Consider the following 16,779-nt stretch of genomic DNA (forward strand, 5'->3'; position numbering starts at 1 on the left):
AGCCCAGCTTTTAGCCAGGTCAGCACTGCAAAAATAAAGACTTGTTTTGTAGCAACATCCAGGGTGCACACTGAGAATGAAAAAGGTGCAAGTTTTCTCTCCTGTCTTCCACTCCTCTTCTCCCAGCTTCTCACTTACACATTCTGGAACTAAGAGAGAGGTGGAAGTAGAAACCTAACTGCTGCTTCAAATGCCTTCTCCTCTCCCCAGTAAAGCAACACACCATATGTTTCATCCAAGAAATAACCTGCTACTATAAGAATGAGAGGTGGAGTGTCAAGAGACAGTCACTCTGAGAATACAGTACTCCATGAGAGCTAAGCTGGTATTTCAGCTCATAAGGAATGCTCTTGCTTATTTCCCCAACAGAAAAATAAACATACTTGTCTCCTGATGACCATTTTTCACCGATAGCCTTAATACAAGACCCCTTCTGTGACTTCCCTTGCTCAGACGTAAAGAAGCAAAACTCCAGTCTCCAGTCACAACTGAAATAACACCAATTGCCACCAAGATACATGACTTTTGTTCCCCCATTGGAAGTGCACATGCAGAAAAGGACACACCTTTGGAGTGTTTCCCCGAAGGCCTCTTGGGTAATGACTCCTCAATGGAATGTGTTGATGTATGTAGTACATTTTCCAGACTGTTGCTGACACTGTTGATGGGGGTCTCGGACCTTGGCGTGACCTGGAAAGACACAAAAATCCAATCAAATAAACAGAGGGAATGTGCAAACATCACACTTTCCTCCAGAGTGAGCAGAACCAGTTTGATGGCAGTCAGAAGTCTGCCTCTTCTAGAACCAAGGGGTGCTACTACTGATATTCCACAAGTAACAGTTCAAGGGAGTTGTTTCAGTCAGCAGCTACTCACAAATCTAGATTATCTTGGCTAATCTATAAAGCTACTTAATGCTTAATTCTTTGTTAATAGTCACACAGCAGTCAACTGTAGAGATATTGCAAGATCCTTAACCTCTCCACACTGCAGTTCTTAACTCTTCAAGAAGAAAACGAATCCCATTTTTGTTATGTCATTGTGCTGGTTGTGGCTGTGATAAAGTTAATTTTCTTCACAGTAGCTGTTATGGGGCTGTGTTTTGGATTTGCACTGGAAACAAAACACAGGGATGTTTTAGTTACTGCTCAGCAGTGCTTACACATAGCCTTTTCTGTTTCTCACCCCAGCAGTGAGCAGGCTGGGGGTGCACAAGAGGTTGGGAAGGGACACAGCCAGGACAGCTGAGCGCAAGGGATATTCCATACCCTATGGCATCACGCTCAGCATAGAAAGCTGGTGGATAAAAAGGAAGTGGAGGATGATCAGAGCGATGGCATTTGTCTTCCCAAGTCACCAGCCAATGGGAAGTGGTGAACAAATTCCTTGTTTTGGGCATTTCAGAGTATTTCCACACAGAATACAAAAATGTATTTCAATTTAGTGGGAAATAAAATAAAATAAAATAAATTGTCTTTGCCATTTAAAAGCTTTCTATCATGACTGTATTTCAATGAAAAACAGCACAGTAAAAATGCCAAAGCAGAAGGCTGCATCATCAAAACAGACCTCATGGCCTTCACCTACCTTCTAAACTGCATTTAGCATAGTAACACTTATTTTCACCATTAAAGCTATAGAAAAAAACAGAAGTCATTAGAAGAAGCAGAACTGAGCACTGCCCACAAGCTGCTGTCCACAAGAGCATTCACAATTAGGTAGCAACAAAAACACATCTATTACTTGTAGCATAACACTCAACGCCTGCCTCATAAGCAAGGCAATTAGTCTGGTTTTCTAGGTAATGAGAACCAGAAGTGGATGAACAGTTACATTAGCAGCACTGAACACAAAGGTTCAAGTCTCTTAAAGAGGGAAGTGTGCTCTAAAGGGGTAGTTAAGACTAACAAAAGCACTGTAACTAATGCATCACTTGAATTTCAATTGCCACATTTTGTATCAATGCAAAATCCTGGTATGGAGATCTGTAATGAGAATTTAGCATCGATTTTAGCCTTTCACAAATCACAGGAGAAAACCTGTGCTCTCCCATCACAAGAGAAGCTATCCTTTATTCATGGTAACCAATACCAGTGACTAAAGGTCCCTGGAAGGAAAAGGACTCTCTCAGACCCTGTTTATGTGAGACTGCTGTGACTTAGGACAATTTAAGCTTAAAACAATACTTTGCTCACCCTACCATTAGCCTTAAACATTGACATCAGCCAGAATACACAATGCAAGTCGAAAATAGCACATCCTTACTCTAAAATTACCTATTGTAAGCTCCATTTTAAGACTGACGTTTATAGATTTATATGCAGTTTAAAGCAGTAGCACAAGTGAAAGGCCTGGTATACTTGAGATCCATACAAAAGCTTATACATGCAAAGAAATGAATCTAGAAGGACAGATGAGTGTCAGAAGGCAGCAGGATTACAAGTACCTGCTTTCCTTTTCAGCACTGTTAACTCTACTTTTTGATCAAAAAATAAAGTTTACTTGTATGCTTCTTCAGCACAGCTTTCCAGCAGTAACAAAACCTTAATACCAAGCTTTCCCATCAGGAAGACCAGTCATTAAACATAAATCCGGGGCGGGGGGGGGGGGGAGGAGTGTGAAGAATAGTTTAAGTCTCCTTGCCAAAGTCAGCCTTTACCCAAGCTTATTCCACACTGTCCCCTGGAGATGATTAAACCCTCACTCCAGTGTATTGCTGCTGAGAGGAAGTTTCAGCAGGCTGAGCATTGACACCACCATCTTCCCGCCCATGGGAGATGTCATAAGAGCAAGTGAGTAACACAGAAAGCTAGAAAATTAAATTCAGGCAAGACTATGTTATCCATAACAACCAGGTTCTGAATATTCAGAACAGTCAGCAAATATAAACACTTATATGAAACTGAGTAAGAACATAGCCACATGGCTTCAGAAAAATCTCTAAACAAGCAGTTTGTTACAACATATTGCCTCCTATCCAGTATTCCCTTCTCTCCATCATCCTTACGATAAGCATCACGTGCAGTTTCAAGTTCGCATTTTGTTTATACATAACCTCCAGTTCTTTCCATAAAGACTTAATTTTTATATATTTGGTAAAGATTAATTTAGCCCATATGTCTTGACTGACTGAGCTCAAATACAGTCTGATTCAGCCACACATCAAAGTAAAGCAGTTTCAAACTGGCCTAGAAAAATCACAAAGCTCTGATTAGTTCCAAATGGAGCACTCTGTTAGTGAGCTGAATGGGGTTATAACCAGTGAATCTGACTGCTTGAAGCTTTCATTCCAAATTTTAAATATTTTTTTCCACTGACTTAAACATACCAATACTGCAAAGGTTTCGATTTGCTTAGGAAAAGTAAAATGATGAAAAATGTTTTGCAAACCTAAGTTTTATTTCCAAAATAGTAACAGCTTTTCTTTTTCTATTTCAATTTTAGGCCAAGCAAGCCAGAGGAACAATAACCTATGAGCTACGAACTGCAGAAGATACTCTCCTAGGAGAGGTAGGAGAAACATTGGCAAAAGCTTGACAGTAGAGGGATGACCAGAAAGGACTTGTGCATATTCAACTGCAGAAAGTCAGTGTCCTACCAATTCTGTGAGAAACATTCGCTGTATCTGAACATTACTGTAATCCCATAGACTGGGCTCAGCACAACCATTAGTAAGCAGTGACTAGATTCTGAATAAAGAACAAGGCATTCCAGTGAGATAAACACTCTGAGAAATCGTATGTAAATTGCTTTAAGCCTTTTAGGGTCTGTAACATGTCTTAAGAAAGCCAAGATGCTACTGAAGAGTAAGCATCTGCTGTTCAGGAACTGTTAAAGGCTTGTTTTCTAAACCAGTGAGAGTCCACCGTAAAGGTGGATAAGCTGCCCTCACAAAGCAGAAGGGCCCAGGCTATAGATCATAAAACCACAGGAGTGATATTTCACAAGTGCAGAAAAATTCATGAATCATTCAAGGTCTAAGAGGGTACAGCATCAGACATCTGAACAGAAGACGTTGGATCTTTCAACTGAAATTATTAGAGAACATCAGCAGAAACAGTCCATGAAGACTAAATCAAATACAACAGCAACTCCAGAGAGTTAAAGGAACAGAAAATATTCTTCACTATGCCTAATCTTGTCATGAGTACAGCATTTTGTAGAGGTCCGGGGAGAAGGAAAGCCCTCTGTTCCACCTAGCCATAGTTTCACTAGATTATCTATAAATTGTTTTAACATGAGAGTGGCTTCTTCAACAGCTCCAGAAGATGTACCACTCAAATGGGTGCAGAAGAGATTCTTAAACCATTTTTACTCAATTCTTAATGATGCCTACTCCCTCCATAGCAAAGCATCTGGCTCACAGATGAACTGCTGATCGTCCAGATTAAAACCTAGACTGTCTCTTGAATTTCAAGTTAAAGTAATAGTCATAACTGAAAATAGCAAAGAAAATTCATCACTACCTAATGACCAAGGCTCAGCCTGAACTCTTCTGTGAGTCATTCTCCATCGTAATAAAATCAGTACCAAACTGAAAAGCACATCCTTCCCAACAAGGCCTAGATGAAATGATGACAGAATGCCACCCTGAAGCCCTTCACCCCCAGGAGTCAGCAAGGAAGTGGAACAATTGCTTTGACTCAGGCGTTGATTACAAACACGTCAAGGTACCAGAAGCCACTGCTAGAATTTTAGCTATTACCACATTTTCCTCTTTCTACCTGCCAGCAAACAATTGTACTATTTTTTTTGGCAGTGCAGTGATTTTTTTTTTTCCTTAGTATCAGAGATACATTAACACGCATAGATCAACTTGGGAGAGGAAAAAAAAAAAAAAAGAAAGCTCTAGAAAGCTCTATAAACCCCCTTGATCCATCAAAAAGCACACAGAAAACAAGAAATTAACTGCACAACAAAATAACCAGGAGCAGTTACTTTAATAGGTTCTCCTTCAGCCACTGCTACCTGAAAAGGGTCTGCCAATGCCCAAGACAGTGGAAGTCAATGGAAAACAGTAAACCTGTGAAGTCAGATTCAGTAACTGTTAGCTTGGCTTCCCAGGGACAACCCCTGACATTTAATACACCAGAATCTTTCATAAAAATAACAGGATTGATAGAAGTCAAATTTCATGTGGTAAGAATTTTACCAAAACAGCAATTATATGTTCCTTTTAAAAATAACTAAACAGAACACAGAAAATGCATGGTTTAATAGCACAGTATTCGCTGACTTAGTTTGAAGCAGAGCCAATACTAAAAATCAACATAGCTTACTACCTACAGTATGCATGCAACCTCGGATATAGGATCTGAGGGAATAATATATGATTTCTATTCCTAGTTAGGTATGAAATTTAGGTCCCGCATTACACTGTTCACGCAGGAAAACATTTTCACATAAAACTCAGTTTTCAGAAATGGCCAGTGATACACTGGGAAAGTCCCAATGATAAATGCTTCTGCCAATATTTGCCTTGGAAGCCTCCATTAAATAAGGTTTTTCATAATCATAAACTGACCTCCACGCTTGAGAGTGATGCAGGTAACATGTAAGAGTGCATTCAGGGCTTGGAGCACTGAAGTCTGGTGGGGGGAAAAAGTCAACTTTGCTCCTGTCATTTTCATATTAATGAGTATTTACAGCAGCTTATTTTAAGGTCAACACCAAGGTCCTTAACATGGAGCAATCCTATTTGCAAAAATGCTCCAGCAGAAGCTTGATGGCAAGAACACAGCACTGGCATGCTCAGGCAGATAAGCCGCTATTTCCCAATGGAGAGACGTAACTCATGTTTCCAAATAATTTGAGAAAGAAATGCGTTGCCAACACTCAGATGTCACTCTGCAGGGGCATGAGATTGTTCAGAAGGCTAAGTCTGCGCCAGAAACAACCAGTGAATGGGCCTTAAACTCAAAACCTACTGAGACTACAAAACCAAGAGGACCAAAACTGAGCAACTGTCTTCCTCTTCAAAGCAACAAGCCATTAGTCTGCCCAGCTGCTTGTGAAACCGTAGCCTCGAGCACCAGTTCTGCAGTTACTTCTATATGCAAATACTCCTTTTGAAGATCTGGGCTCTTCCACAAGGATGCTAAAGGAACAGTCACAAACACAACCAACTTTTCCCACATCTACTGAAATCCTCAACACTACTCAACAGTTAAATTTACCTATATCTATTTTCTTTGTTGAACTGGGACATAAATGCAACTGAAAGTGTTTGGCTTGTGCTAGAAATTCATGCAGTTCTAACAGCTAGGTCTACCAAAAAAGATGTAAGCACTACGTCAACCAAGTCAGGTGTGCCCATGTTTCTCACATGGGAAGCTGGTAAAAAGGTATCCATCTCTGAACGCAAAGGGTGAAAAGGTAATTCACAGTGAAATGGGGTAACAGATCACATGCTATTGTCCTGTGAGACTATTACTGGGGTGAAATGAGGCATATAGTACTTAAATGCTGCAGGATAATCACACACCTGCTCCAAGGCTCCATTATAAATTCAGCAGAGCAGATGGACCAAAAAAGTGAGTTGTAATTTATAGACTAATTTACACCTTAAATCCTTCGCTTAAATAATTGCAAGTACTTTGCCAATACTAGGAACATAAACCTACCACAGAGTAACTGGACTAATTACGTTGTGCTGTGTATTTGTCATTCAAGACAATCAAATGAAACACTTGAAAGTACCTGACAGCACTAGTTTGTGCACTCACCACAAACAAGTGAAGCTGTGCTCTGCAAAGAAGTTTCAGAATTCTTTAATATTAAACTAATGCAATGTTTGCTGCCACCACTACACAGTCTCCAACAGTTAACCACAGGAGATGCCAAACAGGCACAATTTGTGAGATTTCCTGCTGAAAAGCTGTATCGAGTGAAAAGTTTGAACTCTAAAGGGAAAAATTATAGAAGGCAACAAAAAACACCCACAAGCATTAATACAAATAAGCTACAAAACAACAACCGCCTGTTCCATCCACCTGATCCTCCACAATTTACTACATAGAGAAGCTGCAAGTGCAACCAGTTCACTCACACTGCTAATACAAGGCACTTTCATTATAGATTTCCAGTGCGTCAGGCATATTTAATAATAAAAAAGGACAGATGGCAAGAAATATTTTTATTTTCCCTTCAAACAAACAAAAAGAGATCAAATCTATATTTTACAAACCAATCATGAAAAGCACTTCAGAATCGAAACAGATAACTGCTTAACCAGACCTTGAAAGAGGTACTACTGCTCTCTATCCCAGCACTGATGGACAAGCGTGTCCCTGTTTCTTCACCTGAATGCCACCAGGTAAAAGCCTAAAAGCATAGCCACCAGCAGGGAAGATCACCTTACACTTACCATGAGAATCCAAAGTGTAGCATGGTCCTACCAACTCTACAAGCCTCCATCCCTTAATGTTTTAAAAGCAGATGTCAGTATGTTGACTTTGGAGCTAGCCTACTTCTATCGCCAATATATGGGTGGGAAATTGCTCCCACTGGGCCAGCATTTACATTTGGGAGGTAAAAGGACAGTCAAAGAAGCAATTCTAAAACTTGAAGCATAAACCGAGCAACAACTCCGCAAGCTTTTCCCTGGTAGAATGGTTCATTGCCACTCTAGTCTCTTCTGCAAGAACTCACAAATTAACAAGGTTGGCAGATGCTATCTGACAAGACACAAATCCACTGAACTGGATTTCTCCTTCCTCCTCCCTCCTCCCCAATAACCACTTAAGTAATGGCTTGAGTGTAATAAAACTACTACGGTGGAAAAAAGGCAACACTGGAAAATAATTTATAATATGCATGAAAAATGTTCACTTTCACTATTTATCACCATGACTTGGCAGGTCTTTAATTCAAATTGAGATCTACTCTTAAGTAATTGATCTTATTATTTCCAGATCACTTCAGCTATTTACAAATATCCTGAAGCCCATTATTGGCCAGAACACCCAATTAAGTAGATCTCTTCCAATGCTTGCTGTCAGATAACCACACCAATGGGACCGAAGCAAAAATTCTATTTTAGCATGAGGCAAGAGCAAGGAATTCTGATGTTTGCTCATTACAAAACCCATGCAAAGAAATATGTATCTGAACCATATCAGCATCTCTTTGCTAGATTTAATACCCATTTCAAATCTAAACAGAGAACAAGTTCAATCTGACTTGTTCCAATTCTTTTGCTTAAGAGTAAAGTGAAATTCTAGTTTAAGTGTGACAATGGTTCTCATTTCAACAGACAAATTAGATCTAGCATTTCTGTGGATTCATAGAAATGGAGTCATAGAAATGCTTAACTATATTCTTGGCAATAACATTCCCATATTTGCCTCTTTTTTTTTTTTTTTGGAGGAGAAAAAGCACTCAAGAGCAAGTAGTAAAATGTACAGTGCAGTATTTGCATACAGAATATGACTATACACATCCCTTTACAGAGCACTCAAGGGGAAAATAACACAGATACTGAAGCACTGAGAAGTCCATAGAGGAACCAGAGCTCTACCCTAACACTAAAGCAAATGGCTAAATTCTGCCAAAAAAGGATGCTGTTCAGTACCTTTGAAGTTGGACACTGGAATGCTTGTTAGGTGTGGTTAATTACTGTTGGCCTCTGCTTTTCCAAGCAGATCTCCACAGAGCTTTTACAGCTTCAATTAAATCAGTTTGAAGTATGGTACAGTTCAAAACACCTGACACCTTACAAGAGGCCTTTTAATTCCAGGAGAGATAAGGCCTTCTAAGGAGAGATAAGCAACTTCAATGCTGCTTAAGTGACAACTAACAGTTACAAGGTAATTAGTAGGAGAAAAGGAAAGAAAAAAAGAGTCAATTTAAAAAGTGAAGTGAAATGCACTCTTGAAACCAAAACTTGATTCAGCCTGCACAAAAATATGGGAAAACAGTTCACAGAAAAAACAACAACATTATTAGCTCAACACAGATTTTTTGGCTGCACTGGCCCTGATGTTTGGATGCAAAGTCTATTCCCAAGCAAACTAATTTAGGTTCTTAAACTCAACAATCAGGCAAAGTGAATTTGGTGGCAATTAACATTGTTATTACACACTGTTGTCTTCCAAGGATTCCTTTGTATGCCAAGCTCATTTCTGAAAATATGGCAAGTTTGAGACTCAATCATTTTATCAGAGTCACAAAAACTTTCAAACAAGAGTATCAGTAAGTGAGCCAGAACTGCAAACCTCACATTTCTTAACTGGAACCTGAAGAGGTGTGTGTAAACAGTGTTGCCTCAAGTACCTAGAATACCAAAAGGACATGCAAAGACTGGCACATGTCCCCAGCTGGAAGCTGCAAAACCTGCCCCTACAGCTTCTGAGGTGAGGTTTGTATGTTTTTGAAAATGAGGTAATTCCTGAGATAGCAACTACTATATCAGTGAGTAAACACCTCTAATCCTAGCTAACTGCTATTAACATGGTAATCCACCAAAGCTATGAAATCTAAAGCTACGAAATATGTTCAGTGGGTAAGGAGGCTGAAAATTAGGTTTCTCATATTTATTCTATCCACACAAAGCTAGCAAAAAAGCCATAATGGCAGCTGGCATAGATCCCTGAATAGTTAGATTGCCGACTCTGTGAGGCCTTAAGGACTCAGTTTCAACCCAATAAGTAATAGGGCTTTTTTCCAACTCATCATTTTCAGAGGAAATAAAAATCAGACTATTTCTGAAGATGGAGTACGTAACTTCAATCATCTGAGGCGAACAGTGCAGAAAAGTGTAGTTATTTGAAATGGACCTCTCAGAACATCAGCTCTGCACCACTCCCAGTATACAATCTTTAGTTATTTTGAAGGTTTGGATGATACTACTGAATTAACACAAGTGTAAAATAGCATCTTATGCTAGGAACTTGAAATAGATGTTGGTGCAGTATTTGGAAACTGACTCGGCAAGAACCCTTTTTCCCCATTCATAAGATACCAACCTGAAACAGCCACATAACTACAGTGTCACTGACTCCTATTTCCTTTGAGCTGCAAACAAACTATAGTCAGACCTACTATTTATGACCCCAGTTCTGCAGCTGAAGCCTCAACCAGATCATGGCACTAATGACACTGAGGAGCTCCTGCCATAGCTGGCTAGCACAGCTAAGTAAGCAACCAAAGCATTATCTTATTTCCTTGGTTTTACAGAATGATCTCAGTGGATGAAATCAAGGTCAAGAAATACACAGTGACAGTTTCATTAATAACTTCTCCTTTAGTTCTGGGAGCTATGTCCCGAGTGATTAAGTTTTCACCTATAGCAAAGTCAGATGTTTGTTGTCACAAGCCATGCACACCAGAAGTCTGAATGTGTGGTTCAAGACGTTAGGAGACAGCTCAAACATTTCTCCCTTTTCTGTTGGTCACAAATTCAGCAGTGGCAGTTTGCCTGTCAAAGCGCCTGCATAGGTACACGCACAGCAAGAGACATTCGACTACTGGTTTTTGCGTGCCCTGTTGCTCCCAGCTCCCTCTCCTGTAGGAAGACAGCAGAATTTGCAGCTCCAAGCACTATACATCAGCATAGAAATGAGCCTTCAGATGGCTGGCCAGAAAACCATCTCCCTTGTGTCAAGGTATAAGACACCTGAATAGGCATCTTCAGGTGCAAAATTAGCCTAAAAACTCAGTTGCATCATTTCCAGTTAAAAGAAAGCCTATTACTGTTAATCTCAGGAACAAAAGTTTTTAAAGACCTGATTCCTCAGACATATGACTGGGCTGCATTTGAAAACAATCTGCATCGTTTCAATCTTTAAAAACCATACTACCACCCCAGATTTCACGCCTACAGCCAAAAGGTTTGAAGAATTTACAATTCAAGCCCTGCAAGCAGTGGCACCATTCAAAACCAGAAGAAAACAGACGACAAGGGGCAGAAATTAACGTCTTTACAAAGACTAAAGCCATAGTATGCTGTAGACAGGGCAGAGTTATCATTACTTAGGGCAAGGAAAATATATTCATTTTGTACTATCAAGTAGAAACCATGAATCTAATAATTACTGACCTACGTAAAGCCAGCCACAGCCACCTTTTCCTGTTAAGATTCACATATTCCAAGAATAATTTTGAAAAGCACAAATTAAAGCAAAAATAAATGGGCAGCTGTTTGAAGCCTTCTTGTAATCAGCAATTACAGCAGACAGTAAAAGAGAACAGCAAAGAGCAGTTGTTTGGGGTAGATGAAGTTGGTTAGTGATGCAAAGTAACTTGAAGGCTCATGAAATGTTTGCAGTAATTTTCTATCAACTGTTCAGTCTCTTCACAACTTAGAGAGATTTCATCGCAAGATGTGAAAGAGACAGGAGGTGGAAAAAGGATTGCAAGCTCCAATCCTTTGGAAAAAAGTTATAGCTAAGATCAAGTTGGGTCATATTTTAATAGGACTTAAGGAGAAGCAGCCCATTTCCATTTGTTTCTGCAAAGGGAACAAGAACACTGTTCAACTTTTTTTGTTGCAACTCCCTGAATAAACAAGTTATAACTATATATACAGTAGTAGTATAACTGTAGTTATACAGAAGAAATTGTGGTCACGCAAGTGTTAGTCCCTATTCCCACACTTGGCACAAGAGAAACACTGAAGGATAACTAGCCCTGCTCACAAAGAGCTCCCTATTTGCATGCCGTTACACATCCACGCCATTCCAGCTTCCCAAAGTTTCTCAGGACCTCAAATGGTGGCCATTCCTGCAGCTCATTTTTTTAAGGATGAGCTCAAAGAGGTTTACACTTGACAATACAGGAGCAGCATTCACAGAGTTTAACACGCAGCACTGACTTCAAGGACCAGCTATGCATAGCTCCAGCTGTAGTAAAGCAATAGGAGTGATGAGAAAGTGCTGGCACTGGGGAAGAAACTCTCTTCCAGCTCTGAAGAAGACGAAGAGCACGGGACTCTTGGCAGGCAGCAGCCCACCGCCACTCACTTTCTCTTGACATCTGTATTGTTGTTTTTTTTAAGTGATGTTACAGCACAAGTATTGTCACAACATAACATGGTAACATCACAAGATCGAAGTCCACAGTGTTGGAATTTATTTGTGCATATTTAAACTGGGCTGAATGGAGAAAGACATTGTTTTTTCCACTTGCTTCATCCAACTCCTGGTTTAAGCCAACTGCTTACTCTAAAAGTAGCAAAATTACCCAGCTATCAACACCGAAAATATTCAACAATCTTAAAGGAAACCTGTTCAAACAAAATGCATATTAGAGACCATGAAAGCAAAGTCATCTTTTTTGTTCCCTCCAACTATCCTGTGCTTGGCAGCCAGTATTCAACACTGATTTCTTAAAAAATAAAAAAAAAAAAAAAAAAAAAAAAAGAAGTATTTTCAAAGACACAACCCTTCAATGAGTGCAGAAGAACAAAAAACATCAACTGACTGGCCTATGTGGCTTACTGCTGGCACAAAAAATGCTAGGATGGATTCTCCATCCATCTTAGATTGACATAAATAGTGGAAGAGTTTTTCAGCTACATAAACCGTGGGCTATTGTGAAGCTTTGAAAGCATACTCTAAAAAAATGTTCCTGCCCACAGAACTTTATCTTTTTTTTACTCACCTTATTTTGGGAAAACTTGTGTCTGATTTACAGTCTTCCCTTCCAAGCCTAGGTCCATGCATCTTTTGAATAAAGGAAGTTGCAAGTAGTTAAGCATCTGAAAGGAAGCTTTTTCTGGTTTTAATTATACCCTTCTACTCTGTGTGAAATCTTTCATTCCATGTTTTAGTCACGTAGAGGTTTAAACTTAAGAGAAGGGCAATCCCATACCTTGTTCTTTCCCCTTAAAACAAAATGTCAGGAAAAAGCACTGTTTAAAGACATAGGAAGGGAAGATGAGGAGAAATACAAAGTTTAATAATACTCATCTAAATTTTACAAGCAGCAGTGCTCAAAGAAACAAAACTGGAAGGAAATCTGTATTCAGGGGAAGTCTGAGCACAGATTTCTCTCTCAGTTTGGAATCCAACACTCAACACAATCTGTACTGAGCCCTCAGAAAAAGCTTTATTTAGGATCCTACTCCAACACAGGGATTTTCATAGCCTTTAGATATACAGCATCTTTCCCAATAGGAGGGTAACACAGTTCTTTGCTGACTGAGACCATACATCCTCAAAAGCTACAGCCTGTTAACTGATCACATGCACCCACCTAGCTGGCACTTAGCTTGAACTTTCAAGCAGGTTAAATTCAGTTAAGAAGACAGTTTGACTCCATAAGTTGCAGCAGGCCAAGAGCACTTAAGCACTCAGTAACGTATGTAATAATTAACAGCACATCTTAAAATGTTACTGTCTACCTTAACTGCTGGCAGCTGAATGAACAAACAGCAATTTAATAATAGTGAACCAGTGACACCAAGATCAATACCCAGGAGATTCACAGTGACAGGCAACCACCACACTTCTTTTAGTATCAGAAACTAAGAATGTTTGCCATCACAGTTGTCTAAACAAAACCCAGACACGCCAAGATGCCTTTGCCACTGGACAGTTACTTCTTAACCTGATCCTCCTTTCCACCTTATTCCAGGGAAACTTTTAAACAGATGCTTGTTTCCAAACCTACATGTTTGCTCCCCATACTAAATCACTGGTCATTCACACAACTGGCAGGACTGTCCCCTCAGCACAGGTACTGCCAAAAGCAACCAGTTAAGGTTTACACTGCTGCCTGTTGATCAGCTCGTGAACTTTTTCCCACATGAATGCCACGACCCATAAGAACTCCACGCATCCCTCTTTCTGCCCTCAGTTATTCACCCCCATCATCAACAAACCAAGTGATTGCCACCAGTCTCTTAGGTTGCCATTTATCACTAGAATGCCTGTACTAAAAGAAAGGTTTAAAACCAGAGCTTAAGACACAACCCAGTGCCCTGCAGCAGTGCCACCATGGTGTGCAAAAGCAGGATACCCACCTTATGGCAGCCAGGATAGGTTGCCATAGTGTTGAGGGTAGAGGTGCTTGGATTCTTGCTGGTGCTGGCCATGATATTCTGGATCTGGGTGAGCTCTTGCCTCAGGACCTGTTTCTGGTGGAAGCTGAAAGCAGGATGGTTGGATGCCATTGTAAAGAGCAACAGGAACTCATCCCCTGTGCGGCCCTCGTTGAGTTGTAGCCCATAGTTGTTGATGACCGAATCGATGTGGGTGAGGGTACGGAAGAGGACCCCGGCCGCCTCCCGGTGTGCAGACCCGAGGAGGGCAAGAGACACCAACAGTTTGCTGCGTACCACCTCGTCCGTCAGGTTGGTGAGGCTCCCCAGGTCGGCGGGGTTGTTGGCCTTGATTTCGGAGTCACGCAGCGAGTGGTAGTCCTTGCGGGCCAGGTCCTCCAGGCAGGCGCCCAGGAAGCGCAGCTCCAGCGGGATGCACAGGTCCAGGAGGCCGCACAGGAACTCCACACGCTGCGGCGAGGGCAGCTCGGAGAACCAGCGGTACACGCCGTCCCGCTGCAGCCGCGGGCACCGCTTCTCCACCATGGTGCTCCGCCTTCCCCCGGCCCGGAGGGCGCACACCCTGCTGGGGGTCGCGGCGGAGAGAGCGGGCGGCAGCGCACCGAGGGGGGCCCGTAAGCCCGAAGACCCGACACCCCCTAAGCGTCCCCCTCCGCGCTCCCGCCCCCCCGACAAGCCCGGCCCCCGGGGGACAAGGGGGCCCGGAGGCGAGGAGCGCGGGGGGCAGCCCCCGGCTGCGGGCAGGGCCGGGCCGGGCCCCGCCGAGGGAGGCCGCCGGCGGCGCAGGCCCGAGCGCTGAGGCGCGGCCTGGCCGCGGGGTCCCTGCCCGGTAGGGCCCGGCGGCACCGAGCAGGCCTCTACGCTCCCGCGTCCTTCCTCCCTTACGGGGCGGCTCCTTCTCCCAGCCGGGCGCCGGCTGCCTCCATCCGCCGCGCTGGGCCCCGCTGGAGCCGCCCCGCCGCCGCCGCCACTACAGCGGGAAATAATCCCTCGCTGGAAAGCAGCGAGCAGGCGGAGGGGCACGGGCCCGTGCGCACACCAGCGGTTAGCGGCGGAGGGATCCCGCAGTGAGAAGTCCTAGCCGGCAGCGGAGCGGCAGGCAGAGAGGAAGGAGCGGTGAAGCGCTTCACTCCCGGTCTGACCCCGCGGCAGGCCGCGCCCTCCACCACAGCGATTGGCTGGGCTGTCTACGCGCGCCTGGTGATTGGCTGCCGACACGCTAGCTCCACCCACTCCCTCTCCGCTGAGATGAGGCGAATCAGAGGCTCGTCAATCAACACCTTATAGCCCGCGTTAATCCCGCCCCTGGAGCTGATTGGTCGAAAGGACCCTTAAATAGGCGAGGGGCCGGGTGATGGTTCTTTTGTGCGGAGCGTTGTCGCGCGTCGGAGAGGTTGCGTCTCTCCACTCAGGCCGTGGGGGCACGTAGCGCTGCTGGGTGTCCCAGTGCTGCCATCGTCTGTGGGACCGGGCCTGAGGCAGTGACCCCCTCAGGGCAGGGCTGTGCCTTGCTCTGGACACCGCGGAGGAGCTCTAGTGGCTGAGGTGGGCCTGAGGCTCCTGTCACCCCCTCAGGGAGAGGGTCACCCTGGAGAAGGGCCTGGCTGACTGACTGCCTTGCTGTGCTCGTTGCTTGCTGTAATGTGGGCCAGTGTGTCCCTCTTCCCTTGCTTTGTAGTCAAAAGCATCCTCATTCAAGACAGGAGGAGCTTATGGAGTAGCAGAGGGAATGGCCTTGCTGCCCTCTTCTCTTAGCTGTTGTTTTAGGATGGTGAAGAGCCTCAAAGGCATAGCAGAAGGGTGCAATATGGCATGAGATGCTGCTAGGTTTGTAATGCCAACAGCTTTTGGCACCAGCGTTTGCCTGAGCAGCCTCACCAAACCAACCCACACTCTGCGGTCCAAGCCAATTGGGCAGTTGATTTCAGATTACCTTTAAAAATGTGGAAAATAAGCCACACTGAAAGCCTCTTAAAATGGTTTTTTCCCACACGCATGCACATTCCCACTCTAAACTGGGGTTCTGGTTGACAGCAGTTTACTTTGTGAAGCAGCTTTATCGTTTTCAGGCTTGACTATGGGTTGCATGGATGGCATCCAGCAACCAAGAGGCCAACACATCATTTCTTTTCTTTCCAGACCATTTTTCCATGGGACTTGGCTGTGTGTCTGCTGCAGCCTGGTAGCCAGGCTGCACATCAGCCAGATAAATGATACGGGTAGTGATCTTTAAGTGGAGCAGGCCAGGAATAACATTCTTAAATGCAGCCCCAGGCAGGCAAAGAATGATTCCAGACTTGGGTTTTATATGATGGTAATCTTGGAAGATGGGGAGCGAGTGTTTTATTTTAGCAAGTGCAATATTGCTGCACAAAACAAAACCTCTGACACTGTTGTTTTTAGAAGCACAATTGCATTTTGCTTTGAGTTGATCTTTATGGGATGCCCACTGCGCCAAGATGCGGGCTGCTTTCTGTCACGTGAGCTGTGTGAACACTTGTGTTGGTATTGTATAAGAGAAAAAGGCTTATTCCTTTGGGTGATGGTTTATTGGAAACTTCATTATACACCTTGCAAAGGCAAACTGCCACACCACAAATTCCAAATGTTGGTAGTTTATCCTTTTTTATTTCCCTGTGGAATATCTGAGACCATCAAGTGCGCTTATTGAAGCCGTACTGAAATGCAAGAGTAAGCAGTCAAAGGATGCTTACTGAGTCTGCATAATGTCATATATTGTAAAGCTACACAACTCTGCTTCTGTGCCACAGACTCCT

The 16,779-nt window shown here is 43.0% G+C and overlaps 1 protein-coding gene across 2 annotated transcripts in view; it reads right to left on the reverse strand.

Annotated features, from left to right (window-relative positions):
* ZCCHC14 (zinc finger CCHC-type containing 14) overlaps window positions 1–15,039 on the reverse strand; it is a 55,055-nt gene extending 40,016 nt beyond the window's left edge. For both annotated transcript variants that reach the window (XM_080638130.1, XM_080638131.1), the window contains exons 1-2: window positions 13,964–15,039; window positions 567–690 (exon numbers count right to left, since the gene is read on the reverse strand). In XM_080638130.1, coding sequence (XP_080494256.1) covers window positions 567–690; window positions 13,964–14,527 — 688 coding nt within the window. In that variant the 5' untranslated portion in view covers window positions 14,528–15,039. The remainder of the gene's footprint in view (window positions 1–566; window positions 691–13,963) is intronic.
* Between the last annotated feature and the right edge of the window lie 1,740 nt (window positions 15,040–16,779).

Source organism: Psittacula echo, assembly GCF_963264785.1.
Source record: "Psittacula echo genome assembly, chromosome: Z".
NCBI lineage: Eukaryota > Metazoa > Chordata > Aves > Psittaciformes > Psittacidae > Psittacula > Psittacula echo.